Consider the following 12129-nt stretch of genomic DNA (forward strand, 5'->3'; position numbering starts at 1 on the left):
GATGCTTGACAATGATCATTCTCTTTTTCTTTTTGTTCTTTTCCTTTTTTTTTTTCCCTTTTCCAAATTTACATTCGTTCGCCGTTTTTCAAAAATTGCACAAAAGTAATTTTTCCTTTCTTTTTCTTTTTTTTTTTTTTTTCTTTGTTCATTTTACGAGTCCGCACAATTCGCGAGAGCGAATTATTCGTCACAGTTAAAGTTTAGACTAGATTAGATTATTTTTCTTTCCTTCTTTTCTTTTTTTTTTCTTTTTTTTTTTTTTTTCTTTTTTGGTTCTCGCGAGTTCTTCTAATCGAACTTCTAGAAATTCACGATAAGACTAGACGTTTCGATTATTTTATAAATTTCACCTTCTTAGACACTAAATAACACGCGTTACGAAATTTCTCAATTATTTTGAGATCTTGGAATTTTCAGAGGGATCGATTTGGGCGGGAGGAGGTTGATTATTTCCTCTTTGTTGTTGTTTTTTTCTTTTCCTTTCCTTATTTTCTTTTTTCTGTTTTTTTTCTTTTTCTTTTTCTTTTTCTTTTTCTTTTCTTTTTTTTTATCTAATCACGATGGATGTAGATGGATAAATGATAGAAAGGAAATTAAGGAGAGAATTCTTCACTCGTAAGTCGTTCCGGTTTTCGCTGTTCTCGGATCTTCAGGCGTCCAAACCTTAGCGTACATAGTACCGTTTGACGAAACATCTGATTCTCTTGACCAAGAGAGAGAATGAGAGATAAAGGGATTGCCACCGCTTCCTGAAATTAATGTAATCAATGATATTAGTTCCCATTAGAAGATTTTTCTATCGCGCTGTCAAAAATAATAATTTAATAATATCAACCTAACATAATAGATAAAATAATGAGAAATAATAATAGTTATAAAAGTAAAAAAAGAAAAAAAAAGAATTATTTAATTAATATTAATGCGATAAATAATAATGCGATTAATGTCATAATTCAAAGTTCTTTGTCAATGATTTATGATCGTCTCTATCAGGAAAATTACATACTAGCATTTCTATTCATTTCCTGTATGCGACTAGATATCCGGTATTTGTTATATACTTCAGACAGGTGTCACACTTATATATATATATATATATATATATATATATATATTAATATATAGCAATATAGAAATAATCTAAAGTGTTGGTCTACGGTCAGATATATCTATTTAATCATTTTTTACTTTTCCTTAATTTTTCGCGTTTCATTAGATGCGAATTAATTGATTATATATTTTTGAACTCTTTTTTAATGTCGTCGTATTATTTCTTTTTTTTTTATTTCGTAAATCGTCGAGAAAAGAAAATATTTCTTTATAACAGTCGTGTATTTCTTTCTTTTGGACGAAAAGATGACATAAATTAGAAAAAGAAAAAGGAAAAAATTTGGATAATTTTGAATCCAATCATAATTGGCCTCACCACGAACTATGATCTTCTTAGTGTCATCTCGTCCAGAACACCTTGAATGACCACCGTTTCCTGTTAGTGGATCGTTTCCTTTATCAGCACGAACGAGTTCATTGAGGAATTTAATATAACCAATGGCCAGTTTTAATGTGTCCACCTTCGATAACCTCTTCTCGTAGGGCAATGTAGGTATATGAGCCCTTAAACCCTCGAACGCGTCGTTTATGTTCTGCATACGTCGCCTCTCACGCATGTTTGCAGCCTGTCGTTGTTGAACAGCCTGCCTTGGACATTTCCCACCGACACCGTTTCGTCTGCTGCCACGACTTCGGCTTCGGCTTCGTCTAAATCAACGATTCATCATCGATCATTGATCATCCATAGAAATCATTTAACACCATTAAAATAATCTTTAACATTTTACTATTGAAAAAATATTTAGCCTTAAAAATATCTAAAAAAATATCTAATCCTTAACGATCTAATTTCCTGATCTAAATCAATAACAAACGTGTAATTTATTATTTACAATAAATACATATATTCTAATTACATCGACAATATTCGTATCATCGTATGCTAATAAAGTTATAAAATGTATCGATTAAATGGCAATATGAAATTGAAATTTAATCTGTGCTATATTTAACGTTAATCATTATAACGTACATTATGTCGATCATTTAAATTCAATTTAAATACATTAGATTAATTAATTATACATATTCTTTTCTATTATTTCCAATAAACATATATTCTTAATAATATTCATATATTCATATATTCTTATTAATAAGCATATATTCATTTTTTAATTAAATCTAATATATAATAACAATTGATATTATCTCTGTCGTATGCAAATGATACGATATTGAATATAATTATATTATAGATATAAAAATATCAATAATTAACGAACGATTAACAAAATCCTTCGAGATACTACGTTTCTCATCGTAATAACGATTATTAGATATTCATTGGAACTTACTCCCTTGCATGATTTTCTTGATCGCTGCTGTATACGCTCTCGTTGTCACTGCTATTCTCGTCATAGGGATAAACGTCGCTACCACTTGTACTTCCGGTACTACCAGAAGGATGCGACGGTAATTGGGATGGAATCGTTGGTAAGCTAGCCGTAGTTGGTGTACCATAATGAGCAGGCAAAGCTGGAATCGCTGGATTACCAAGGAAACTATGCGCCTCGTACATATATTGACGATTCATTATGTCCAATTCCAAATTGTCCATGGAATACATTTTTTCTAATATTTATTAATATCTTTTCCCTCGTCCTTCTTCCTTCTCTTTAATACACTTATTCAAAATCAAAACAATTCTTTCTTGTCACGTAAAATTAATAAACACATTCTGATAATCACTCTTTTTCTCATCTTCTTCGTTGCTTCGTCACGTTTCTAGTTTTACTTTTTTCTTCTTTTTTATATATACATCCCTTATTATTATAGAATCTTATGGAACATTAAAAGAGATTAAGATATATAGATGTCCTTTTCGTTCGTGTTCGAGTACTCAGGAATTCGAAATCCTTTAACATCCATTGCGATCACGAGTAAAGGATTTCAAAAAACACGCGTACGCACAAGCACAAACATACGAACACTTATACACATACGGGCGCCCGTGAGGGCGTCCACGCGGATAAAAACGGATAGTTAAAGAGACACGTGTCAAGGCGATCCAAACGCGTGTCAGGAAATATTTCTAAACACCGACACGTGTCCCTTATCAACAACCTAGGACACGCGTCATGAATTATATTTGATTTGTCGAACGACACTTTTGCCGTACGACTTTATTTTACTCGCTATCATTCGTCGTCCTGGTCGTCCAAGGCTTCATCCCGACGTCCATATTTTTTTTACAACTTCGAACGTAATCCCCGGTCGTCCATTGCTACTTATAAAGTATAACTTTAATAAATTAATCAAAACAAAAAAATCAATTAGTGATCGTAATCGATTAATTATTTCTATTTACGATCCAATGATGAACGTGAAATATTTTGTAATTTTTTTTTCTTTCATTTATTTTTGTTTTTTTTTCTTTTTTTTGTTTTTTTTTAATATTTTTCAACTTTTCCTTCCTGCACTGTTTCGATCGATCATTTCTACTTATTCTCTCTCTCTCTCTCTCTCTCTTTTTCTCTCTCTCTCTCTCTCTCTCTCTCTTTCCTTTTCTTTTCTCTTCTTTTGCTTTTTCCCTTTTCACATAATTTTGGTTTTTTTCCTCCTTACAACCGTTCCCCACCTCCACCGTCGAAGAATCTCTTCTTCTTATTCTTCTGCTTCTTCGTCTTCTTTTTTCTTGATATTAAAATATTTCGCTACGATAATAATGTGATCCATTTTGTATTTCAAAGGAAAAAAAAAAAAAACAAAGGAAACAAAGAAAAGAAAATATATATTTGTTTAACTTCGCGTATCGTATAGTACGATGACCACTCTCGACTTCCGATCGCGTAACTGAAATCGTGAAAAGCGAGAGGAAGGCGGAAGCCATGCTCTCCCCTGTTTCTGTCTCTCTCTATTCTCTAGATATTGGTTGGGGTTGAAAACCCAGGCACGACCCCCATTCGTCGCGAGGCATAGAACGCGGGGGTAGTAGACGGAGCATGCCTCTACCACCACCCCCCCTCCTCCGTTCCCGTTGCTGGGGGCAGCGGTGCCGCCTCTTCATCGATCTGATAAGGAGCACTGTAATTCGTGTTTCCATGATATACCTCCTTCTCTCTCTCTCTCTCTCTCTCTCTCTCTCTCTCTCTCTCTCTCTCTCTCTCTCTCCCTCTCCCTCCCTCTCTCTCTGTCTACTTCTTTTTGTATGTATACATACATATCTATGTATATGTATATATATATATATATATATATATGTATATATATACTTTTATATCTCTATACGTTCAGTTATATACCTACAGAGCGATTCTCAAAGAGATGTCGGAAAATTTGTAGTTAGAAAATTTTTCTTACGTATTAAAAAATGAAAAAGCAAATCTTCTGTTAATCGACGAATTTTTGATTAATCTTTTTTTTTTTTGTTATATTATTCGATCGATTATAAGAAGAACTTAAAATTAATATCGAAGATGAATTATTTCAGCTTTGAGTTTATGAAACATGATAACGTGACATTGGATTTAATGCTTCTTTTTTTTCTTTATTCTATCTTTTTTTTTTTTTTTGTTTTTATTGACCAATATACTTAGGATTTAAGGTATAAAAACATAAAAATAAAGGATAAATATATATATGTATATATGAAGGAAAAATAATAACGCTCCTAAATATAATTTTCGATGTTACTTCAATCTAGTGTGTATTTAATCATTTTACTTCCATATATCTGATTTATATCATAGCTAATAACGTTGTAACTGCTTACATTTAAAATTACTTTACATTTAAATAAAATGACTAGTTAGATATACGACATTAGATCGATCGTAAAAAGTGTATAGTTAACCTTGATTCCCCAATGAAACGAGACGAAGGAGATTTAAATAATTTAATGTCTATATCGTTAACATTTATTTCTTTTTTTTCTTTTTTTTAATTTTTCATTGCAGAATCTCCCGATCTTTCGATCAAATTATTTCGATTAAATATTAATAAAAATTAATTAATATAAACATTTACATATATAAACAATTGCAGTTATTATCTAACTGCAATTATCACTCGGAATCATTTTTATTTAATCGATCATTATATATTATATGTTAATAATTAAATATTTTGCAATACGAATATCTTTTGATAGATATAAATAATATTAAGTATCAAGGTTGAAAAAATTACGTATATTATATTAACTCATATTTTATTATTTATAAATATATCCATAAAAAATGTTAGAAATAATAGATGGAATAAATATCACACTTTTTACAAATCAATCGATAACTCATCTATCTATTAAAAATGTATTAACAATTATAAAAATCATTTCTATTTAATCATTCAGTATATTGTTTTCTTCTTCATTAATTAATCGTTAAATACTTCGTAAAATAAATGAATATCGAATAAATGAATATTTTGATATTTGAATAAATAATATTTAATTTCATAATTGTCTCGAATACGTTTCTCAGATAATTAATGATATTTTAAAATTATTTTTAAATATCGAAAGAATCAATTTAAAGTACCAAGTACGAATATATATACATATATAAAAATTCTGATCGAATAAAGTCGAGGCGTTGCATTTTGTAATCGTGCAATGACGTAGCCTCATTAAAAATTTATCAACCAATCATAAATAATTGTATAGAAAATCAGATAGTATAGTACGTACCTGTATTCTCAACCGCATAATTATAGGTTCCTCGGTTCGGGCCAAATGTCGCCGAAATACTTAACTCTCGGCAACCCTTACGCAATGTTTTCACTGCACGCGTCACGCACGTGCCCTTTTCACGTTTATTTCACTTGGATAAATTAGTACTGATTTCCGTTGGTTGCTCCATTCGTTGTATTTTGAATGATCATTTTGCCTCATTCGTGTATAATTTTTCTTATTTACCTTTCTTTTTTCTTTTTACAAACAAAATTCGAAAAAAGAAAGTTACGATAATATCTTCATTCTTAATAGAGATAAAGGGATGGATCAAAAATTCATAGAATTATTTGAATAATTAAAGATCAAGATTAATCTTTTGGACTAACGTTTTTTTTTCTTTTTCTTTTTTCAAATAATAAAATATAACTATATTAATCTAACTATACAAGTCTAATTGCGAGATTTAAGAAGGAGTTTTGAAAAAAAAAATAACTAGGTAATCATGTTTCAAGATCATATAAAAACTTTTGGCACACCCTATTAGAAGAATCATATAAAACTTAATGGTGTTATGTATCATTTGTTTGATTTTTATTCGAAATCAAATTATTACGATTGACCATACGTAATAAAATATTTAATAACGAGTAATAAAATAATAGTTATTATAAATTAAAATGAATTTAACTTAAGCTAAACGTATGTGCATACGTCGTACGTAGTGATAAATTGAAGATAATTATTTTGGTTTCGTTCGTAGATCATTAAAATTGGACGATTAAAATGGCTGGAATCCAGATACCTTTTACAAATGAGAACCTTCTAAATATCTTCTACAAATGAACCCTATGTGGGAGAATCGTAGAATGAATTATTATCGTTCCATCTGTGACCGATCCATTTTTGGGAAAGAAAAAATCGTCAGAAGCGTTGAAACGATTCCCACATATTATATATTTTTACAATACTACGGTATTATATTGATATCGTTTTGGATAGATTTTTTTTTATTTATCTTTTGTTCTTTTTTATTATTTTTCTTTTATTTTTTTCTTTTTTTTTTTTACCAACGTTGTTATCTCGATTTTACAATTTAATTTTTATATCGATGCGGGAGAGATGAGGGGTGGAATGAGATGGGGTAGATTGGGATAGGGTGGGGTAGAGGAGCGTCCGTTTTTTGTTTAAACAATAAAAGAAAATTTTCGATTGAATAGGCGTAAATGGGTTTTGGTATTACGTCCTATCTCGTCTTGCCATAATCCCAAATGAAAATACTCGAACGGGATGACGATATGTCCATTGTATGTGTGTGAGTATGTATGCCGAAAAGTTTTTTCTTTTTTTTTTTTTTCATCTTCGTTCTAGATTAAAAGATAAATCGTAAGGGAGGGGGAAGAAACAGACTGAATCACTCGCTTTCTATAGCCTCACTTATATAGATAAGTACTTATGTACGTGCTCTAATGTAAAGCCTACTTTCATCTCGTATGTTCGTACGTATGCACGTATATATATATATATATATATATATATATAATTTATTATATATGTATATATATATAATTTATCCAACGATCGTGGTTAAATATCTTATTTTTCTTTTTCCTTTCTTTTTTCGAGGGATAAATTAATTTAATTGAAAATTTAATTGACGTTTATTGAAAATTAATTATAATATAATTAATTAATAATATATTCAGTTTTTTTTCTTTTTTTTTTTCAATAATGTTTTAATTTCTTAATGAATTAATGAATTGAAAAAGATTGTTTAGTAAAACCTTCGAGGTTTTGTTGATATTAGAATGGAATTAATAAGGAATCCTTATTCTCTTCCCTTTTAACGTTAAATATTTCATATTTTCCCCTTCCCCCGCCCCTAGCCCTCTAGTGAATCTCTCTTCACGGTGCATCCTCGCACATCCACAATGCAAGTAACACCTGGTCCGCTGTAACACCCTTGAACATCCTGGTACCTATCAAGGACACGCCTCGGGGGCCCCTTTCTAAGTGTCTATTAATTTATACTCAGCATGAGTGTGAAATCGATTTGTGTTCGCTCTCGATCTGCTCTCAATAAATCTACAGGAGAGCATCGACCCTAAGCACAATTCACGATGATCATCGAAATCTTTCTCTTTGATAATATATATGTCGTGGAAAAAAAAAGAATAAAAATAAAAATAAAAAATTAATACAATTATTGAACATTAACATATGAAAATACATTATTACATGTTTGTTATTATAATTTTTCCAAATTTTACGTACAAATATGTATTATCCAATAACCATTACACTCTCAACATAGTAAAATAATTTAATATTTATTTAATAAATTAAAATATTTATAATTATATGAATTGTTTGATATAAAAATATTAATCATGACCATAGTGATACCGCGGGGAATGATCTATTATTTCAAACATATTCGTCGAATATAAAAAAAGTAAATAAAAAAAGAGAAAAAAAAAATAAAGAAAAAACATATGGAGAACTTAACCGCTAGAAGGGATACCGCAAAACGTTTCTAGGGTTAGAAAAATAGAAAGAGTGAGGGAGAGAGAGAGACAGAAAGAGAGAGAGACAGAGAGAGAGAGAGAGAGAGAGAGAAAGAGAGAGAGAGAGAGAAAGTGCAACGCATTGGAGCGTGGAACGTTTTGGGGGTCGTACACTGTTTGGAGGGTCTTCGATGAGGACACCATAGGGGGTACCATCCCCTACATACCGGAAACGGTTTTACCGGATATGTGAGTACATATTAGACAGGTGTTTGATACTTTGTTACTTGCTTACGTAAGTCCGTGAATCGTAAGTCGTGAGTTTGTGATAAGAATCATCGATCGATACAAAATCAATCGATTATAAAATCTATCTGAATAAGTAACGTCGGTGTCTGCAGTATTATTATTATTATTATTATTTTTTTTTTTTTATTTTTCATTTTTATTTAATATTAAATTTAAACAATACTATTGTTATTAATCGTATATAATACAATATTCTAATGTTTATTAGTTTTTTTTTTTTTTTTTTCTTAGAAATTTTAGGATTTTTATTTCGGTATAGAATTTTTAATTTGGACATAGAATTTTTTTTTATTACTAGTAAGATAATAACGTTATTTATTTTAATATTTTATAATATTTTTTATTCTTAGAAAAATCTTGGGATTATAGATTATTTCTTGGTATTAATAAATTATCTTAATATACTTTTTATTAATTATTTCAATAATATATTTCTTAGTATTAATGAAATATACTACTGTTATTTATAGCATGATAACATTTTTTAATATTAGTACATAGATAATAAATGAGGTATATTTATATGAAATGCATATCTGCTTACAAAAAACATACGTGAGATTTATTCATCCATCATTCTTTTTTTTTTTCTTTTTTTCAAACGAACAAATAAAATTGTAGATTAAATTTAAGATAATGTTAACGTGCGAAAGTCATCGGAGATCCATCATTTTATTACAATTCAATGGAAAAAAAAATCTAACTATTGATGATTGTAATTTAATACTTAGATAGATCGACGTTAAGATAATTTTATCATCGTTTATCATCTCATCTAAGAATCCATTATCTTCGACGATATGTTCGTTAAGAGCCATTCACGTTACGTGTTTTTCTTAGAACATATGTAACTATATGCACAGACTTATAGAAAATCATTCATTAATTATTTCTTTCCTTTCTTTTTTTTCGAAAAACATGCAAACGCTACATTATCTTTCAATAGAAAAATATTACTATACATTGAAAATGATTGTACTGATATTGTGTAGAAGTTAATCGTAGCGCAATCTGTTGGTACACGTAAAAGTAACAAAAGTTTATTATCTACGATCGATAATTTAAATTCCTATAAAGAAATTCTATCCAATATATGGTAATTAATCTTTCTAGTATTTTATGGTCTATAAAATAAAGATCTGCTGATGAAATAGAATCTTTAAGAAAAGGTAAGTATCAATGATATTTCCGATATTTATATTGATATAATAAAACTTACATTACGATGTAAGTTTATCGATTTAAATATACGTGTATGAATGTATGTATATATATATATATCGTTTATAACTTTTTTCAGAAGAAAAAAAAAAAAAATTATTGGGCTCGTCCGGGATTTGAACCCGGGACCTCTCGCACCCTAAGCGAGAATCATACCCCTAGACCAACGAGCCATCAAAGGATATTGACAAATTATGTAAAAAATTTTACTAACTATGAAAAGATGCAAAATACATAGACGAACTGTGCCAAAGAACAAAATTTAAATAGTACTAACTATTCGTGACGGATTAACAATATTCATAATACAAGATAAGATATATTGGCTACTTTAAAAAGAAACACATAAAAGTTTGATAAACTTATAACGTATAGTTTAGATGTACATAATGTATATATGCTCCTATTGTAAATATACCCCTTCTCCCTTAGTTATCATAATAGCTAGAGTTGGTAAAAATTGTTTTTTTTATAGTCACTATTTTTTATTTTATCCACATATATATATATCTGATTGTTTAATGAACATTATATCCACAGTTATAATATTAACTAAAATTCTATGTTATTGATTGCTATGAAAATTTATTTACAGATAACTTATAGCTATATTTATAATAAAATAATGTTAAAAGTCTTTTAAGTAAGATTATACTTATGTAGAGAGTTCACATTTATAGCGGACATTTTCAGTATGTTATTTATTTTAGTATTTACCCTTATTCTACCTGCCATTGTGACATGTAGTCGATTTTCATTGTGCTTTAAATAATTTTGTTATTCAATTCAATAAGTTGCTCTTTTATTTCCTTCAAACTATCTTTAAACATAGCTAATATTTGGTTTATGCTATTGTAATTGTTATCATTATTGACATTATTTTCATGATGCTGAATTGTATTATGATGACTATTCTAGTGCATTGCCTGAGGTGTGTTATTGACTGATCTCTGGTTGTTGTGTTCTGTTATACTACTTTTTTTTTCTTTAGTCATCACTATGTTTACATATGATATATTTTGGTCGATGAATTTGTTAATTTTATTGAGTTTGTCCATTACTATTTTATTTTATTTTTTTCTTTCTCTTTCTTCTTCAGATCAGCTATCATTTTCATATGTGCATTCGAATTTTGGGGGTTTTCAGTCTTTTGTTTTTCATTGTGGCGCTGTTGGCCTTTTCAGCTACGCCCTCTTTCATGAAACTCATGTCATCGGATAGCGCCTCAAATCTATTGTCTGACTCATAGCTTAGACTTTGAGTACCGACTGAGAGTTTTGGTGATGTTTTTTTTGGTTTACGAAAACCCTCGGTCCTATCATTTTCTTTGTCGCGTCTAGTCTTGTTCCTTTGTTTCTTATTATGTTCAGGTTAGGTATTATTTACGAATTATTTTCAAATAGTCTATCATAATTATTGGTATTGAATTCTTTATCGAAATTTTTAATATTCCGTTTCAGTATTTTGTTTACTTCGTCATGCGAAGCACTCTTTTTTAATTTCCTTTTCTGACTAGACGCCATGACTTTTTTTGTCTTTGTTTTGGGTCAGTTTTGGGTCATCGGATGAGCTCAAATCACGTAATCATTATTATTTTGTTGTACGATTTGCAAAATAACTCAGTGTCACTAATGGTAAAAAAAAGTACCTGTTTTGCGACAACTAAATCTGTTTTTTCAATTTGCACAATTCCCGTAGGGTCTTGTATATTTTTTTTTCCACAAAAGAGCACTGATTAGTAAGTCCGTCATATTCGAACGCTCAACAACAACTCATGGCTCGTTGGTCTAGGGGTATGATTCTCGCTTAGGGTGCGAGAGGTCCCGGGTTCAAATCCCGGACGAGCCCAATTTTTTTTTTTTCTATAGTTGGTAAAATTTTTTTTTTTTTTTTCACTATTTTTTATTTTACCCTCATATATCACCGATTGTTTTATGAACACTTTAGCCCAGTTACAATATTAATTATAAAATTCTATATATTGATTGCTATAGAGATTTATCTAACGATAACTAATAGCTATATTTTTATTAAAATAATGTAAAAAATCTTCTAAGTAAGATTATACTTGTGTATCTTATATAGGGCTGTGTCAAATAAACTTACCTTAAAAAAAAAAAAAAAAAAAAAAAACCCAACGAGCCATGTTAACTAGTTATTGATATGTACTGAAAATCTATTGACATTTCAATAGAAACCGGTTTAAAAGAATGAATGATCGACGCTTTTGAAACGGATTTCTCTTTACGGTATTGTTATTGTCATCGTCGTCGTGTTGTCGCGTCGTCGTGTCGTCGCGTCGTCGTCATCGTCGTCATAGGCGTCGTTGTCCGTGAGTGCGTGCATGCTTGCGTACGTACGTCT

General features: G+C 29.7%; 2 protein-coding genes and 2 non-coding genes across 5 annotated transcripts in view; 2 read left to right on the forward strand and 2 right to left on the reverse strand.

Annotated features, from left to right (window-relative positions):
• Positions 1-573: 573 nt before the first annotated feature.
• Positions 574-3894, reverse strand: Fer1 (48 related 1). The gene is made up of 3 exons (XM_035866244.2): positions 2412-3894; positions 1430-1761; positions 574-752 (listed from the first exon to the last, which is right to left on the reverse strand). The coding sequence occupies exons 1-3, from the start codon at positions 2681-2683 to the stop codon at positions 613-615; spliced, it is 744 nt and encodes a 247-aa protein (XP_035722137.1). The 5' UTR covers positions 2684-3894; the 3' UTR covers positions 574-612.
• Positions 3895-9866: 5972 nt separating this feature from the next.
• TRNAP-AGG (transfer RNA proline (anticodon AGG)) lies at positions 9867-9938 on the reverse strand. Its single transcript has one exon. It is a non-coding gene; the product is annotated as a tRNA-Pro (tRNA).
• Positions 9939-11541: 1603 nt separating this feature from the next.
• On the forward strand, positions 11542-11613 carry TRNAP-AGG (transfer RNA proline (anticodon AGG)). Its single transcript has one exon. It is a non-coding gene; the product is annotated as a tRNA-Pro (tRNA).
• A 394-nt stretch (positions 11614-12007) lies between these two features.
• LOC118441874 (leucine-rich melanocyte differentiation-associated protein) overlaps positions 12008-12129 on the forward strand; it is a 3429-nt gene continuing 3307 nt past the window's right edge. Inside the window, exon 1 of one of the 2 annotated variants that reach the window (XM_085657333.1) lies at positions 12008-12129. This exon is cut by the window's right edge and continues 125 nt beyond it. The gene's annotated coding sequence lies outside the window, so the exon portion shown is untranslated. The other variant, XM_035866855.2, reaches the window with a different exon arrangement.

The sequence above is a fragment of the Vespa mandarinia genome, chromosome 5 (assembly GCF_050613455.1).
Source record: "Vespa mandarinia isolate Hongniang chromosome 5, ASM5061345v1, whole genome shotgun sequence".
NCBI classification, from domain to species: Eukaryota; Metazoa; Arthropoda; class Insecta; order Hymenoptera; family Vespidae; genus Vespa; species Vespa mandarinia.

Excerpts from the sequence above, each read along its gene's own strand:
- Fer1 (XM_035866244.2), bottom strand. The coding sequence starts at position 2,683 with ATGTATTCCATGGACAATTTGGAATTGGACATAATGAATCGTCAATAT. Across the intron at positions 1,762-2,411 it reads CAAGAAAATCATGCAAGGGA|ACGAAGCCGAAGCCGAAGTC; the intron begins GTAAGTTCCAAT and ends TCGTTGATTTAG. Across the intron at positions 753-1,429 it reads TAAGAAGATCATAGTTCGTG|GAAGCGGTGGCAATCCCTTT; the intron begins GTGAGGCCAATT and ends CATTAATTTCAG.